The 16962-nt window shown below is 43.1% G+C and overlaps 2 protein-coding genes across 2 annotated transcripts; both read left to right on the forward strand.

The window, feature by feature from the left end:
- Nucleotides 1-2000: 2000 nt before the first annotated feature.
- Nucleotides 2001-11976, forward strand: LOC128755025 (sodium/potassium/calcium exchanger 2-like). Its single transcript, XM_053858165.1, has 10 exons — nt 2001-2155; nt 3148-4273; nt 8525-8557; nt 8645-8756; nt 8921-9004; nt 9384-9463; nt 9850-9996; nt 10068-10157; nt 10744-10910; nt 11066-11976. The coding sequence occupies exons 2-10, from the start codon at nt 3356-3358 to the stop codon at nt 11313-11315; spliced, it is 1881 nt and encodes a 626-aa protein (XP_053714140.1). The 5' UTR covers nt 2001-2155; nt 3148-3355; the 3' UTR covers nt 11316-11976.
- Nucleotides 11977-14511: 2535 nt separating this feature from the next.
- On the forward strand, nt 14512-16565 carry LOC128755029 (DNA repair protein complementing XP-A cells homolog). Its single transcript, XM_053858179.1, has 5 exons — nt 14512-14860; nt 14938-15043; nt 15208-15373; nt 15472-15589; nt 16037-16565. The coding sequence occupies exons 1-5, from the start codon at nt 14581-14583 to the stop codon at nt 16189-16191; spliced, it is 825 nt and encodes a 274-aa protein (XP_053714154.1). The 5' UTR covers nt 14512-14580; the 3' UTR covers nt 16192-16565.
- The last annotated feature ends 397 nt before the right edge of the window (nt 16566-16962 follow it).

The raw sequence follows: 16962 nt of genomic DNA on the forward strand, positions 1-16962 counted from the left end.
TAAAACTTTTGTTAGCAGTGAGCAGTCGGAGGCACAGGAGTGAAAGTGCCCACTCCATTCACGGCCTTCCTGGTTAATAGGATAAGGACAGGAGCAGGTGAGAAGCGCTATGAGAGGGCTTCCGTTAATCCTGGTGGGCTGAAACAGAAAGTGATATATCAACCTGACCAAGGCGTTTCACCTGTGTTCTTAATGCATTTCACTTCTCAGATTTCGCTAAATGATCAGGTGGCAGCACCAGGTGTGGTGAGGAAAATCATCAACATTTTTTATTATTTTGTTGACGGCTTCATGCTGTGCAGGTTCAGTGTTGACAATACAGGGATTTACACGACGCCCGTATGTGAACATGCTGATGAGTTCCGCAGACTCACCGACACAGATTGATGACAAAGGTAGAAAGACAGAGTCGTTTCCTGTCAGCAAGGTGAACGAAGAACGACCAAATGATGTGAGTTTTTGGCGAAAAAGGCTTTTCGACACCCTGAATATCTGCTGCAATCTGAATTAAAAAATTCGTTGTTGTTCCGTTTTGTTGAAGAAAATCGAACAAAAATTTTCTCACAGTTCTGTTTTCAACAGTCTTTGTCAAAGTCAACATATAACAGAGAATATGCGCAAAACTGAACAAAAACGAAGTAATCCATCACGTCATCATCAAATTGACATTTAGTTGTCGTGACATTGTCACACAGTAAAATGCATGGAGTGTCTGAAAACATGTTTTCCCACGACTGTATTGGGGTCTATCGACCCGATGATGACAAGTGTAATATTTATATTCACTTGATGGAAAAATTGTTCAGGTTTTGGGCAATTTATATGAACAAATACCTGGAAAATCCAAATAGGAACCAGAGCACTGACAATCTTGACCTGTTTTGATAGTTTTTCATGAACAGACTTGGGTAGCATAAGTAGCTAGGAGGATTCTTTTGAGTTTTGAGGTTGTGCATATTGACATATTTGTCATGGCTGTCGGTGGGATCAGAGCCAGTTGCTAAAATGTTGCAGGCTGACAGAAGACTTGGGATATCGAGAGTAGATTTAACAAGGTTTATTAACAATTACGCAAGAATATAAAAGACGAACAGGAACGCTGAACCAAGAGCACTGACACCAGAACATGGAACGGGAAATACACTCCAGAGCTGGGGAAAAACCTGAAACAGAAAAGAGGTGAATTATAATCTTAACTTACGGGGACAACACAAACGCACTAGGAAATGAACAGGACGAAGTGCTCTGTGGTGGAATTAAACACACACAGGAGGAATAACTATGACGAGAGGGAAAACGAAGGGTGAGTTAAACAAAGAACAAACAAAAACAAAAAAGCAGAATACGGAGCGAAGAGAACCAACTAAGGAGGCGGCAGAAAGAAGATCAAGCAAGCGCGGAATTTAGAAATATATAACAGGAGAACGAGAGAACAGAGGGTCGAGAGGGAGTTTACCGTGAGGACGTGAAGCAACCATCTGGCAGCACAGACTGGAACCCAGGTGTAGAAATCAGTGGAGTCAGATCAGCGGAATGGGATCCAGCTGCGCTGCTGAGAAGCTGAAAAGAGAGAAGGAATAGGAAGCAAGAACCAGGAACACAGGAAATAACAAAATAGAAGCACAAGAGAAACGAAACATGACAATATTGCCAAATACTGTTATTGATCATAACAGCAACACGGCTTCAACCAAAAATTCATACTGGTGCTTCTTCAGTTGAAAACATTTTTATCTTAACTCTGCTGTCTTCATGTTAGGTAACTCAGTGAACTAACAAAGGCAAAGACAAAGCAGCCTGCTCCACTATTGAGGAGAAACTATTCCCGAATCATCGGTGGAATCATTTGATCATTTGCTACACAGGGAGAGAAAAGTGGGGAGAATGATTTTGGTGAGGTCAGACACGGGGTTGAAGAGAGGAAGAGTGAGCTGGGAGGGGAGAATAAGGAACGAGGGAGGAGCCCTAGATCAGCAGCCTCAAACCTTGCCACACCACCGCGGCTCCTGAACCAGACTCACGGAGGATTTTCCTGTGGGACTAATCACAGAGGATCTGTTATTTGATGTCCATCTTCTGGAGAGTTTTCTAAAGAACTGAGGCACATGATTGCTGTTTGGATCAGCTCATCTTAAACTGGAGATTTCCAAGTGTGGTGAGTTTATCTTTTCCACGGATGCATGTATATGTGTGTGATGCTCTGGGTGTCAGGGTGTTGAAGTGACTGTCATATCGCTGTGCATCATGCAGGTCGGTTTAAAACTGAAATGGTTTTAATTTAAAAAAGAAAAGGACCGAGGATAGAAAAGAAAGAGACATTGGTGTTTGCATTTAAACCAAAGTTTCACTTGTCTTTTCCATTTGTCTGAAAACAATTGAATCACATTTGCTGCGGAACCTCATGATTTCTGTTTAACCTTTCGATTTGATGCTGCAGCATCAGTGTGCAGGGTCTCAGGCTAATCTAAGTATATCTTCTCAGGGATTAAATAGCCTCCTAATGAGCTTTCGCTAATTCAGAGATCTCACCATAGGTTCTCAGCACAAAGTCAAGGGGCCACTTCAGCAGAGTCAGACCATTTATAGCTCATTTAGGCAGCAAGAGGAAATCAATTCAGCCACAGTAAATAACACATTTCAAAGAAGGCTTGTGCAACCTTTACTCACGTTGCAGGGGAAAAAGAAGGATAAAAAAAAAAATCATCAGCGGCAAAAGTAAATAATGAATGTCAAATTTTAAAGAAAGCTGGTGCAACCTTTACTCACGTTGCAGGGGAAAAAATGACACTAAATCACACAAGGAGGATTAAAAAAATGTAGTCGCCTAAAATACACTGAAACTGTACATGAGGCCACACTTTTACGGCTCATTGGATGCGATATAATAATTAGAAATAACTCATTCATGACCCTTGACACACTTTATTTATGTATTAGTTTGTGATGCTTAGTGAGTTTCTGTTTAGTCACTCGACATCCATTTGATTTTAAAGCATGATTTTTTTATTTGTCATCTCTATGAGTGAATGTGAATGCAATGCTGTTACTTAAAATAATGTCAACAAATAATCGAGGACAAAATGTTTTTGCTTCAATATCGTCTGATAAAGAGTCACATGTTAATGCTGCTTTTTCATTTAATTTCAGGGTGTAATATGGGGAAACCTTTTAATGGACTTGATCCTGGAATCAGACTTTTGGGCCTCTATAGTGTTTAGACTGGGGAGCAGCATGCAAACAAAGCGGTGAACCCCTGTGGCCTGTCAAGCCCCCCCCTCTACCCCCCTTCAGCCTAAAAGCACCACCGACACAGGATTCTGCTGGAATCTGTTCTCTATGCCTGAGAGCTAGCGCCATGGATTTCCTGTTCTCCAACCGAAGTCACCGCAACATGGCTTCCGCCACCTCCACCCCTCCTCTTGGCCTTCACAACAGCTGCAACAGGCACCGCTTCCAGTGTGCCAGGAAAAAGCTGCGTCCGGGACGGATCCTCGGCTTCATCATCAGCCTGGTGGCGGTCTGCGTAGTCTGTACATGGAGTGCCTTGTCTCTTGTGTCCACCATGGTGGACAGGGAGTCTGCGGTGGAGGGCTCGGCAGAAGCAGCAGTGCCACAGAGAACTCTTTTGCATCACCACAACGTCTCAGGTGCTGAGGAAAACCCAAAGGCGGCCAAGCAAATTCACGAGATCGAGATGAACCACGGAGACTATCCGACAGACTACTTCAGTGTGGAGGAGAGGCGTCAGGGCTACGTGCTCCTGCATATGTTCGGCATGTTGTACATGTTCATAGCCTTAGCCATCGTCTGTGATGAGTTCTTTGTCCCTGCACTCACCGTCATCACAGAGAAGCTGGAGATCTCTGATGACGTGGCAGGAGCCACCTTCATGGCAGCAGGTGGCTCTGCCCCGGAGCTCTTCACCTCTGTCATCGGAGTCTTCATCTCCCACAGCAACGTGGGCATCGGTACCATTGTAGGCTCAGCTGTCTTCAACATCCTGTTTGTGATCGGGATGTGCGCACTGTTCTCCAAAGAGGTGCTGAACCTCACCTGGTGGCCTCTGTTTAGAGACGTCTCCTTCTACATCGTGGGCTTGCTCATGCTCATCTACTTCTTCCTGGATAATCAAATCACGACTGCAGAGAGTCTTGGTCTGCTGATGTGCTACACGTGCTACGTCACCTTCATGAAGTTCAACGCTAAGGTGGAGTTACTCATCAAAAGCAGGCTGGGAGGCAACCGAGTGGACGACCTGGAGAAGGCCCCAAAGGTATAACATGCACAAACCAGTATCATCCGTCCATCCTGTCTCAAGTGTCTGTCCGTCCTTCATCTCTGTCCTGTGTTCTCGTATTTGTGTGGATTCATGTTCTGCAAAGCAAAGACAGATGACCTTTGTAGCACGCAACCAAGGCCACAGTGGAGAATCTAGTGTTGCACAGCAACAACCAAACAGGCTACAAAGCTTGCACCAAACCTGGAGCCATGTCTGGACCACATGAGTCAAACACAGGCCCAGGGGCCCTCTCTGGCCCCCAGAGTGATTTTATGTGGCCCACATCAAAGCGCGCTACAAACGTATCATTTTCTAAGCATGTTGACATCATAACCTACAAAGATATGCGTTCAAGACCAACTTGCAAGTACAGAATCTGAATATAAAGAATTAATCACTTAGAAAAAACTTTAAAAAATAATGCAGGTAAAAGGGGGATTTATTGAAGCAGATTAATGTTTGTGGCAATGGAGGATGAGTTTTGAAGCTACAGTGTTAGCGTTAAAATTAGCCTTCAGTAATTACAATGGACACAGATAATGGATTGTATTGAAACAAATTGTTTCCCAACAATGAATGCCATTTACAGATCACTCCATAACTGTTGATCTTGTTCGGGCCCCAACTTGATCAGTGTGGGCCCTTGTGTGATCTAGTTCAACACCCCTGGTTTGGAGAAAAGCTATTGTTGTTGTACAAAAATAACAAAAGCGTTCCTACTTTAAATGGTGTATACCCTCCAACCAGGCCATTCTACTTGGTTATATTAAGGCAACGGTGTCAAACACAATCACTCAAGGGCCAAAATGTAAAACTAAGAATTGTGCGAGTCTCTGTATGATTGTTCACACTCTCTGTGTATGACCTTTCTTTACTTAAACACTTCACAGGTAGGGGTCATTCATCTTGTAGGGCCTTGTCCTGTCATGTTTTGGCTCCTGTCACTCTTTAAATGTTGCACTACAATGACACAGATTTTGTGAGTGGGCAAGACAGAAAATCTATCCTCCTGCTGCGCTGAAAAAAAAAGAAAACAGCTGGGAAGCCACAGCTGAAACTGTAATTTCACCATGCAAACTGACACAATGATTGTCTCACAGTCAAATGGAGACACGCTCCAGTTGCTAGGGAGCAACCTGATTAGAAGAGAACCACTTCAAAATCATAACAAGCTTTAAGTCCTGATTGAGCTTGCGATGGTCAACCAATTCACGAATGATGCGATGAGGATTTATTAATAAACGGTGAGACTGGGTGGAGTCCAAGCGCGACGTCCTAGAAACACCTAACAATGAACTGTATTGAAAATGTTTGGACTGAAATCTTCCTGAGGTCTGCACTTGGTGTATAAGTTAGGTTTTGAGAAACACAGCCCAGTTATATATCATTTTGTTAAGATGTTTCCTCTTTATTTCTCATATTTCATGACAACAATATCAAGTCATCGCGATGGCGTGTTTGCTACAGAAGCAGAATCAGCTGCTTGGCAATGGCGACAGAAACAGCCAAAACTTTCTAAACCAGTGTTTCAGAGACCTAGAACTTTTTTTTACCCAACGTTTGGCTCTTCTGAGCACATGTTAGATAACCATTAAACCCTGACGTCAAGTCAGAATACTGGGAAAAACCAAACCTTTGATGTCACTGAGTCTGTTCACATATTAATGTTGACAATGGCAATGCAAATATTGGACAGTAGCTACTTGGTGAGGCTCCAAACACTGTTTATGACTGACATGAAAGATCACAGCGCTCTATTTTGGTTCTTGATATTTTCTCCTGATTCTTTTGTAACTCATCACATCTCCGTGTTACGAAGCCATAGTCAGCAGTGTCCGATCTCCAGGCTTCCACAGGCTCCGTCTGACATGCGTTGCCCTTCAGGAAGTCAGCTGTGCCTTAGGCCGCCACACCTCAGTGCAAAAACGGCTTTGCCCTTTTTGTTGTCGGGCACTTGATGTCCAGCTTCCTTGTCCTCATGTGTCAGTAGCGGTTAAATAATCCGTTAGGTTAATTCTTCGCAATCTTGTTAGGATGGCTAAAATTAGTCGCACACTCCCGGGGGAGCGGGAATCAGAAGATGACGGAGAGCAATGACCACGAGCTGAAGCCATTCTTTTGATTAGTTTCTTCTTCATATGGACATATTTCAAGTGTTTTTTGGGTGTTTTTATTTAAAATATTCTCCGGTGTTGGAGTGAGAGATGCAACTTTCCAGTGCTTGACACCAATCCTCCCTGATCCCCCAGGCAACTTCTTACCTGGAGTGACGGCAGCAAGCCTGCAGCACAGCTTCCTTTCCTCTGCTTATTCAATTCAAATAAAAAAAACATTTGTCACATTTACATCATCACCTTCTCAGGTGAATAAGCATTTTATCTGATCACACATTGCACCAGTTGGCAGACAAGTAGAGCAGTTTTGAGCCAACCATTTCATCGCTGATCATTTTCCACACAATTCCATGTTTTCTGCAACAGTTTTCCTCCACGGTGACCTCTTACCGGTCGCTGCAACACTTCACACGCAGACTCAAAAATTAGCCTGCCAAAAGTAGAACGCTGGGATTGCTAATCCCAGCTAAATCCCAAGACTGCTGCAGTGAGGTGCGCACTGGTGCAGAGAGAAGATGCTCTGTGACTGTTATAGCCAGGAAATTGTGCAATGAAACAAATAAATATGTCACACCAATGTGGGGAAAAAAGAAAATACTGTGCAGAAAATCATGTGTTGGACATAAATACAGGTAAATGTTAATGGTAATCTAGATAGCATGGCATTGGATTGGTTCTATTATATGTATTTTTTAAATGCACAGTACCAGTGAAATTCATGATGTAGTACTCCAGAATCACCATATTCTAAGCTCCAGAAAGTTTCATCTATCAAAAGCTACATGTCTCCCCATGGTTTATAGCTGCCTCAGTTGCAGTTTTAAGGAACAAAGTTATCGCCCAGTCAGCATTTTGTTTTTTTTTTATTTGTAACAGTATTCTCAATGGTCATACTCCCACTGCAAGGACTTATAGAAGACTTGTGGGCCCCCTATGAAATATATCTGATGAGTTGTACTGTATAGTTGCACCTCCAGTGTGTGGAAATGATGGGTAAAATTATTGATAGCTGCATTGCATTTTTTTATGTTAATGGATACGCTTGACAAAATGCAAAAGCCCAGTCCACCTTTTTGTCTTGCAGAACTTGGAAATGTGTCTGGTAGTAGCATAACTGTATAATAGAGTGAGGCTCTAGAGAAAGCCTTTTTCAGATAGGGAAGGTAAAGGAGTCTACAGTCTTGAAATGGTGCCACAGCCTTATTTTATTTTAAAAAAAATCAGTAACTTACAACCTGCACTGCAGGAGTTGGAGGAAATGCAACTTAACAATTTGTAATAAATGTAATATGTAAATGTAATAAATACATTTATTTGCATGAATCCAAATTCAAAACTCCATTGATGAAAAAAATAAATAAATAAAGAGAGACTGTATTTCCAAAAAAGGCTAAGATACTTGCTACATCATGTTGTATTATTATTCATAATCAACGCATCATCTGTTTGATTTCCAAGAGAAATACACATTTTCACTGGAGCCGGAAAAACCCTATCAAACAATGAAAATTGACAAAATTGACTTAAAACAATGTGGAAGAGTTTGAGACTTCTGTCTCTAAATGGTGGTGTGATGTGTTGTGGGTTCTGTGACTGAAGATCTTGACTGTTATAAAACATAAATTTGATGTCAAACTTATAGGGAATATTGCTAAATAATCATTCATTATGTTGTAGGAACCCCCTAGTTTAGTCTTTAGTTATCATACCACAAGATACTGTTGATGAAAAGTCAAGTCAATGGCACCATTACATTCCCTCTGAGCTGTACATGCTTGGCCAACCTCACACAGAATGCACTTCAGATCTTAGAACAACATGCTCCAGCAAGCTATCGGACCGGACACCTGCTTGAATTTTTCAATATATGACGGGAAATAAGAGGAAGACACAAAGCCTGTTAGCTGGTTTGAGCTGTCATGACAACGGCAGGTGTCTTGTCACAGTTAAGCTAAAAAGATTAACTTCTCAACTCTGAGGGTTTCTTTCATAACAAGATGTCCGCAGCGAAGCAACCCTCAGGCGGTGTTTGATGTCAGCTACCCTCACCTTCTGTTCCCAAAAGAAGACTTTCATAACCGTTGATGTTTCAATAAATCATTCTTATTCATGCTTTTTTTTTATCCAACAGATGAACTCACCTGGAGATGAAAACAAACTAATGGTGGGTTCAGTTCTGACTGAATTTCTATACCTTGACAGTAAATATGTTGCTGATGTCAGACGTAAACATCCGTGTGCACTTTCCCAGGCCAAACCGAGGCTGCAGAGAGAAGGCAGCTGTGCCTCTCTACACAACTCCCTGATGAGGAACAGCATCTTTCAGCTCATGATTCACACACTGGACCCGCTGAGCGGTGAAGGTAGGATGCCGAAAATAATGAAGAATTTTCCTGTCATGTGGTTTCAAGTGAGCTTCAGACGATGTGGCAATGGATGATTTCTGGTGAAGGATGTTAAAGTTAAAGTCAAGCAAAGTTTTAAAAGCAGGAATACATGAAGCTATTTGTTTCTCCTCATGCTACAGGGCAGTTTAAAGAGAAGGCATCCATCCTGCACAAAATGGCAAAGAAGAAGTGTAAGGAAGATGCTATCACCGCCAACGGTGTTGGTAAGATTCTGAAAAATACAAGTTATAAAACAAAGTATCAGCATTTATTTCTGGACAGGTGTGAGTTAATTTACTGATGCATTACTGATTTTTTTTTTTATCTTTATTTAATTATTTTGTGAAATGATCTCATCATGACTTTGACTTGACAGTTTTTTGAGGTGTCATATCTAAGAGTGGCTATATTCCCATAAGGATTGAGCAGATAACTGTAGAAAGATTTCATCAACGCAAGATACAAATTGTTATTATTGTTATTATTTTTAGTTATAGTTAGCTCGTAAATTGGTAAATAGCTGGTAAATAATTTCAGTTATTCATAGCCTCTTGCACTTTTTCATCTCGAAGGTTCAGAAGTGTTTTGTTTTCATTTCTTCAGCGGACAAAAAGATCCCCAACAGTTCCAATGTCGCTGTCGAAGTCACCCCTCCCATGAACGGCATCATCGAAGGGGACGAGGTGAGTGAACTCCCGAGTGGAAGATGAGTCATTTAAAATGACAAGTCATTCCTTGCTCATGACTGTAAGACCAATTCATGACTTGGCATTGACTGGGGTCTCGGGTGGGAGAAGGAGGATATTGGATCAGAGATGTTGAAAGAGATCTTCACTCTGGAGATCAGTAAACCTAAAACTTTATTCCAGATCTGAAAACAGGAGAGCAGTGTGATGTCTTTTGTCACAATAGAAAAAAAAAACCCCGGAAGTCCTTTTGTTTCGCATCGTCGTAGCTAAACACCAGCGAAATGGTTTTTGACGTCCTACTCTGCGTGTGTTGTTGACTGGGCCTCTGATTTCTGGCATCGAGAGAATGTCTGGTGAAGTCTCATGTGACTTTGTCTCAGATGGGTATGGAGGACGAGGAGGAGGAGGGCGAGGACCAGCCTCTTAGTCTGGCGTGGCCTGACACTACCAGGAAACAGATCACCTACCTTGTCATCCTCCCCATCATTCTTCCTCTATGGATCACTCTGCCGGACGTCAGGAGAGAGGTACCATCTGAGAAGCTCGGATACATCACCAGGATGAAGCACAGGCATCTAAATATTTGTTCATTTTTCAGACCTCAGAACGGTTCTTCCCGATCACTTTCCTTGGCTCCATCAGCTGGATCGCTTTCTTCTCCTACCTGATGGTGTGGTGGGCTCACCAGGTATCTAAAGATGGAGAACTACCCTGAGATGAGGCCATTTTTGTTGACATAGAAATCTACTTGCACTTCATGTGAACACACTTGGAACCTGAAAGTAAACAAGGCCTAGGCCTTCTCTACATGTATTAACTGGATTGTAAATAATCTGACATTTGAAATGAATTGAGTCGTCACCAAGTTACTGGTTGTGCAATTTGACTCTGCTTGGATCTGCTCCTGCTGCCAGTTCCCATCAGCAGGCAATAGTCAGGGTGTTAAATATGTGACTACAGAAGCTAATCCAAGTTAATCTGCTAATCTGATCCACTGCCAAGACACTCGTAATACTCTATTTCAGTGCTGGACATGCAGCCATGAAGCATGCACCAGTGAATACAAGACTCCCAGCAGGGTTCATTGTTCTCACATGTTGTTCAGCTCTTTATTGTGTAGCCCAGTCACGTGTAAGCATTAGCACTGCTAGCTTGTGCTAACAGCATTCATAAAGAAAACGGGTGAACCAAACAGTACTAGTTAAAAACTTTTTTTCCTTTTTGGTGGTTGGGGAGTCTCCAAGATCCAGTGATTCATCCAAAATTCTTCTCAGGTTGGAGAAACCTTCTGGATCACAGAGGAGATCATGGGCCTGACTATCCTGGCAGCTGGAACCTCCATCCCCGACTTGATCACCAGTGTGATTGTAGCACGAAAAGGCCTCGGTGACATGGCAGTGTCCAGCTCTGTGGGCTCCAACATCTTTGATATCACTGTGGGGTACGTTTGTTCACACACACGCACAGGTTTAGCTCAAATTGAGCCTTAAATCTTACGGTACGGCAAAAGGGCCCCACAGAATTGGTCCTCATTAGAACAGATATGCTTAAACTCACACACACATGCTCACGTATGGTCTCTTTCCCTAACTCCAGCTTGCCGTTCCCCTGGCTCCTCTACAACATCATCAATGACTTCAAGTCGGTAGAGGTGAGCAGCAACGGCCTTTTCTGCGCCATCGTGCTCCTCTTCCTCATGCTGCTCTTCGTCATCATATCCATCGGAGCCTGCAAGTGGAGAATGAGCAAGTTTCTGGGCTTTTCGATGTTCCTGCTCTACTTTGTTTTCCTCATCGTCAGCGTCATGCTGGAGGACAAAATAATCATCTGCCCTGTCTCCATATGAGGCAGATTGTTTTTGAAGGTGGGGAAATACTCCTCCAGCATTTTTCACTGCCCTTCCAAAGACAGTCTTTGACTTGTCACTTTCTCAAGTAGCAGATAAACTGAAATCTACCAACCACATATAATGGAAACACACATTCAGGTTGGATGCAGAACTGCTGATTTCAGTGGACCATTGTGTTTCAATTCTGGCCTTTTGCCACCACTTTTTTTCTTCTTTCTTCTTAAACCATGTGACTCCACAGAGAAGGCCCGTTGAACAGACCCGTTGAGGACAAAGCAGAAGAGATTGTGTGGTGTCACAGAAGCATCTCATCCATGTAAGCAGTCCATTTGTGTGGCAGGGACTTTTGTGTTTTTCTCATGTGTCATGGGACCTGACGCTTGTTGATGATAAACATTTCGGTGTTAGAGATTAGATTTATGGACTTGAACTGTGTCCATATCACTACTTGTATGTGTGTCATTCCAAGATTTGGGTTGTAAATGTGAACCCATCACTGACCTTATATGGAGGCGGTCCCCTGAAAAGCTGCTCAGTTGGTTTCAGGTAGAAGACTGGTGTGCATGAGACCCCGATCATCATGAGCTACCTGAGTGAGGAACAGGCTTTTGGCTAGGGGGGCGTCTGGGCGTCTGCAAAACGTGAAAAAATGGATGCCCAATTCACAACCGTATTTTAGCAGCCAGATGTCGCCATAATCTGGCAGCCAAGCTACGGTCAAGAATCGGGCGTCCATTTCTTCATGTTTTGCAGACGCCCAGGCGCCCCCTAGCTAAATGCCTGGCGAGGAGCACCCCCCCGAATTGGGACATGGACACTTCTAGGATGGTATTATGATGTTGTGTGCTTATTATAAATAGTAGTTTGCACACAATCAATGCTAATTTCCATTTGAATGCCCAAACTATGTGGCTGACTTTGCAGATCCAAGGTCAGGTCTTGATGTATGAATGGAGGATTCCACAAACAAAATTGGTTCTCGGGAAAGAACGAAGCTAGACAAGCATTTTGTGAACCAGATCATCTGTACTGTATACCTGCATAGTGTCTGCTCCCATGTTTGACCAGGACTGCCCCAGTTCAGCATTCAGTATCGGAAGCAAATGTGTTGTAAGGATGTTCAATTCTCAAAGGAACAAAGAGATTAAAACCCCAACATGTTTTGCTCCTGTTCAACTTGCAGTTTCAGCTGGTGAGAAAGTAGAGCCCCGCTGTAGTTTCCCAGCTCCTGATAGCATTAGTGCAGGCTTATGTTTGCATTTGGGATCTTTAGATCACGGTGATAAAGAAGACATGAATGCTCATATGAAAGTGAATTGATGGTACAGTACTATTACCCCCCCTTTCCCACTGATGTACACATCTTGCTCTCCCATTCACTGAGGAGTCCATTTCAATGATATACGAGATTTTTATTTTTGTTTTTTTCTTTGTACATTGTTGTTGTTCCATCAGTGCTCGTAATGTTTTATCATGATGGAGAAATGATCAATAAAGACACTGTAGATTCCTCTATCACATCTTCTTCCTCTGCTTTTTTCTACTCTACTCTGATGTACTTTTCAGCCGGTGAAATCAGGTGCAAAGTGACATGGCTCTGGTCATTGTGCTGCCTTGTTAGATTGTGGTCACCAACTTGAATAAATGCTTATTGCAATGTGCTGATGAATGCAAGACTGTTGTGCTGCGATGTGATGTTGACAGGAGTTTTCGGGGCTGAAGCAAGGACTGACATGTTTTGAGGCGGATGGTCATAATGTTATGATTGAAATGGTCACTGTCATGTGAAGGCGCTCTGCAAATGTTTTGTTTCTGTATATTCCCTGAATATCTATGAAGCATCAGGTTTTCACGCATTATCATATTTTAAGAAATCCTGACTCAGCAATATTATTTTGCTGTTCTTCTTGGCCACAATCTGTTCCAGAAGGCCGTTCGAGAAGCGAATTGTTTGAAATCTGAATCGATTTTTCCCATTACAATGAATGGAAAAAGAAACAATGCGTTCCAAGCCTTAAAATAGTCTTTTGTAGGAGTGAATGGAGAGTGTCTGCTGCAGGTGCGCTGTTCCTCTATGTGTGTGGCCGCTGCATGTGGGAGGGGTTGCTGAGTGAGTGACGTCTCTCCAGAAGTGAAGAGGTGCCCGGTGCGTGTCCAGCTCTGAATGTGCGCTTCTGTGCAGTTTGGCTGTGACACAGTCATAAACCAAGTAACGCTCTGTCCCAGACTCGCCTCATCCCTGTCCCAGCTCCAGCCCACAACAGGACATCAAACCCTGGAGTGAGCGCTCCAGCCTCGGAGGTGTGGAGAGCGAGCACCTCCCCTGTGACACTCTACCACGGTCCAGTGTGGAGACAGGAAAGGTTTTACACCTCAATATGAAGAAAAAACAGTCAGTAAATGTAGCTAACGGGACACGTCTGCATACAGAGGCTGCGTTATACACAATAACAGAGCGCGTCGTGGGTCAGCTGATCGGTCCACGCACGTTATGTTTTTTCCAGCTTTTTTTGGGGGCATTCGAATTCTGGATTTTTGTTCGAAATCCGAAGCAAAAAAAATCTCTAAATTTTTGTTTGAACCCCGATTTGTTTGAAAACCAAGGTACCACTGTATACTGTAAAAAAAAAAATCTGTTAATTTTTGCTGGGTTTGGTCTGACGTGGCAGGTGGGTTGACTGCATGTCTCACCCAGAACAACTTCATAAAAAGCCATACTTCCCAGGGTGCATTGCTCAGAAGATCTGCAGTGTCATCGGTCAGATTTGTTGTGCTTGAGTGTGACACAAGCCTCTTATAGCATCAGGACTGGACGGCTGCCACCACTGGTGTGATGCAACAGGGATTCACAGGACACTGAAGACATCTGAATGGAAGGACACGCTCACCTGTGTTTGGATCTACTGTCCAACTCCAGCAAAAGTCTTTGGACAGGTCGTTCTAAATAACTTTCAGGCAAAATGATGAAAGACTGAACAAAAACAAAACACAGCACAGCAATAAATGATCCAAATAAAATATATACTTCTTATCTCCACCTCAGTGAAATAAATGCATTGCATTTACCTCTAGAATTAATGCTTTACCTCCTATTTTAAAGAACTCATGATTCGCCATGACCGGACTCGTGTAGTGCTCTTCCTAACCACCAGGAGTGATAAAGATACGTGTGGCAACGAACGAAGAAGAGCTTCCGGAAACACTCAGCTGTCACTTGTGTAACGACAACAACACAAGACGCGTTGGAGGTTGTCGCTGCACGATGGGCCCGCTAGAGTCAGACACGGCTGATCCTGGTGCACCAGAGCCTGAGGAGAACCCCAAGCCCGAGCTCTCTGCCGCCATGCGGGCTAAAATCGAAAGAAACCGACAGCAGGCGTTGATGCTCCGCCAAGCCCGGCTCGCGAGTCGCCCTCTGTCCGCCCTGCAGGGCGCCACCACTGCAAAAATATCCAAGACCATTGATTCTGGAGCCGGGTTCTTCATTGACGAGGAGGACGGTGACGAAGAGCAGCAGACCAAACCGGTGGTGCACCAGCCGGGTACGTGTGGAGAGAGACGCACGTACTCCTGTCGTCACTCCTCCAGTTGTTGATGTCGAGTCCTGTGTGTTTCACAGCTCCGGTCATAGAGCCAGACTACCTGGTGTGTGATGACTGTCAGAAACCTTTCATGGACTCCTACCTAAGTAACAGCTTTGACCTCTCTGTTTGTGACAAGTGCAGGTAATACAGAAATGTAGAAGGGAAAGCAGATCTAGCAGATGTGGGTCGCAAACATGATTTGCCAAACTACATTAGTTTGTGTTTCTCTCTCAACCTCTCTCTTTCGATTTTCTTGAACTACTTGGAAAGTGTCGATCTACATGCTTTTTCCTGTTGATCTCCAGAGACAATGTTGAAAAACACAAGCTGATCTCCCGAACTGAAGCCAAACAGAGTTACCTTCTGAAGGACTGCGACCTGGACAAGAGGGAACCTCCCCTCAGGTTCATACTGAGGAAAAACCCACACAACTCTCGGTGGGGGGACATGAAGCTCTATCTCAAACTGCAGGTAGTTGCTGAATGCATAAACTAAGTAGCTTGTTTTCTGTATGTTTCAAATTAGACTGCCACTTGATAAAGGGATGTGTATTAACTATTGTATTCCAGGTGGAGAAGAGGAGCATGGAGGTTTGGGGTTCGGAGGAAGCTCTGGAGGAAGCCAAGGAGACGAGAGAGGAGAACAGAGAAGTGCAGAAGCAAAAACGCTTCAATAAGAAAGTTAAAGGTTTGTTCCCTTTTTAATGTCCAATTGGTTAACAATCATTTCTAGAGCTGAATGTATTACTCAAGTAACTGTTGTGTGGCTTTGTGTCATTGTATGGAAGGCAAAACATGTGAAGTAAATCAACTCATATGAAGCATGTTTATTGTTCTAAAATCCTAATCCCATATTTGACAGCAGTGGATGAGACTGTTTTAGTAACACATTTGATGTGATGTTTATTGGGTCCAAGTGACAATATCAATCATAACTTGAGAATTTTTCATTCACAGATTATGTACTTATTTTGCTCTCGATGTGAGAACCTGTCACCTGTTCTGCAGTTTCCTTAGAACAATGTTTCATATTTTTTTAGTTGTCCGAATAATTGATGGAATACTCGACTACTAAAATAATCCATTACTGCAGTCCTAACTGTAGCTACTTTTGTGCTCCACATGCGTTTGTCAGAGTTACGCAAGACCGTGAGGAGCAGTCTGTGGACAAAAAACACCAGCGCTCACCAACATCAATACGGAGCAGAGGAAGTGGTGGACCCAGATGAGGACCTGTACAAGAAAACCTGCAGCACCTGTGGACATGAACTCACTTATGAGAAGATGTAGATGCCTGCCTCCAGTTTTTCCCCCCCACACTGACCAGAAACAAATGCAGTTTGTATTTATCAAACATGCTGCAGTGGAGAGCAGCAAAGATCCTTGTCCTCCACAGAACTGCCTTCAACTTTATGGACCGGAATGATGTGTATGAAATCCTTGTACATGTAACTGACTAGATTCTACACTTGTGTAATGAGATCAGACCAATCTCATCCAAAGCAATAAGTATTACGGGACCATATCAGACGATTCTCCTTGCATCAGGAAATGATCTTGTCCAAAGTCAGAACTCAGGGCTGTTTTTCATATTGCATTGTCATATGTACTGTTGCTCACCAGCAGCTGGATAATATAAAATAGATCATGTTTAAATAAAAGCTTTTTGTCACATTAGCGCTTAACCACTTCCTTCCAGTCATGTTATCCAGAAAATAAGATTCTAAAACCCTGAAACCGTTTCCTGTGTGAAGCAGGTTGTGCCATTCCTAACCAGTTAAGGTACAGTACAAGTGAGGCGTGCTATGAAACTTCTGTGATGCTGCCATTGGCAGGGAGTAGTTACTTCAGTTTGTGAAACTTGTTAGGAACCATTCCCTTTGAAACTATGGGCTAATTGAAATTAAAATTTCATAGTTCAGTTGCACTTCATTTACATGAGTCAAAATGCAGCTTGAGTGTCCAGTCTGATGCTTGACAGCTTTGCTAAACTCCATCTGAATCTTAGCCAGTTAAATTAAGAACCAAAAGTACATTACAAGTCAGGTTACCCCACATGTC

The sequence above is a fragment of the Synchiropus splendidus genome, chromosome 2, assembly GCF_027744825.2.
Source record: "Synchiropus splendidus isolate RoL2022-P1 chromosome 2, RoL_Sspl_1.0, whole genome shotgun sequence".
Lineage (NCBI taxonomy): Eukaryota > Metazoa > Chordata > Actinopteri > Syngnathiformes > Callionymidae > Synchiropus > Synchiropus splendidus.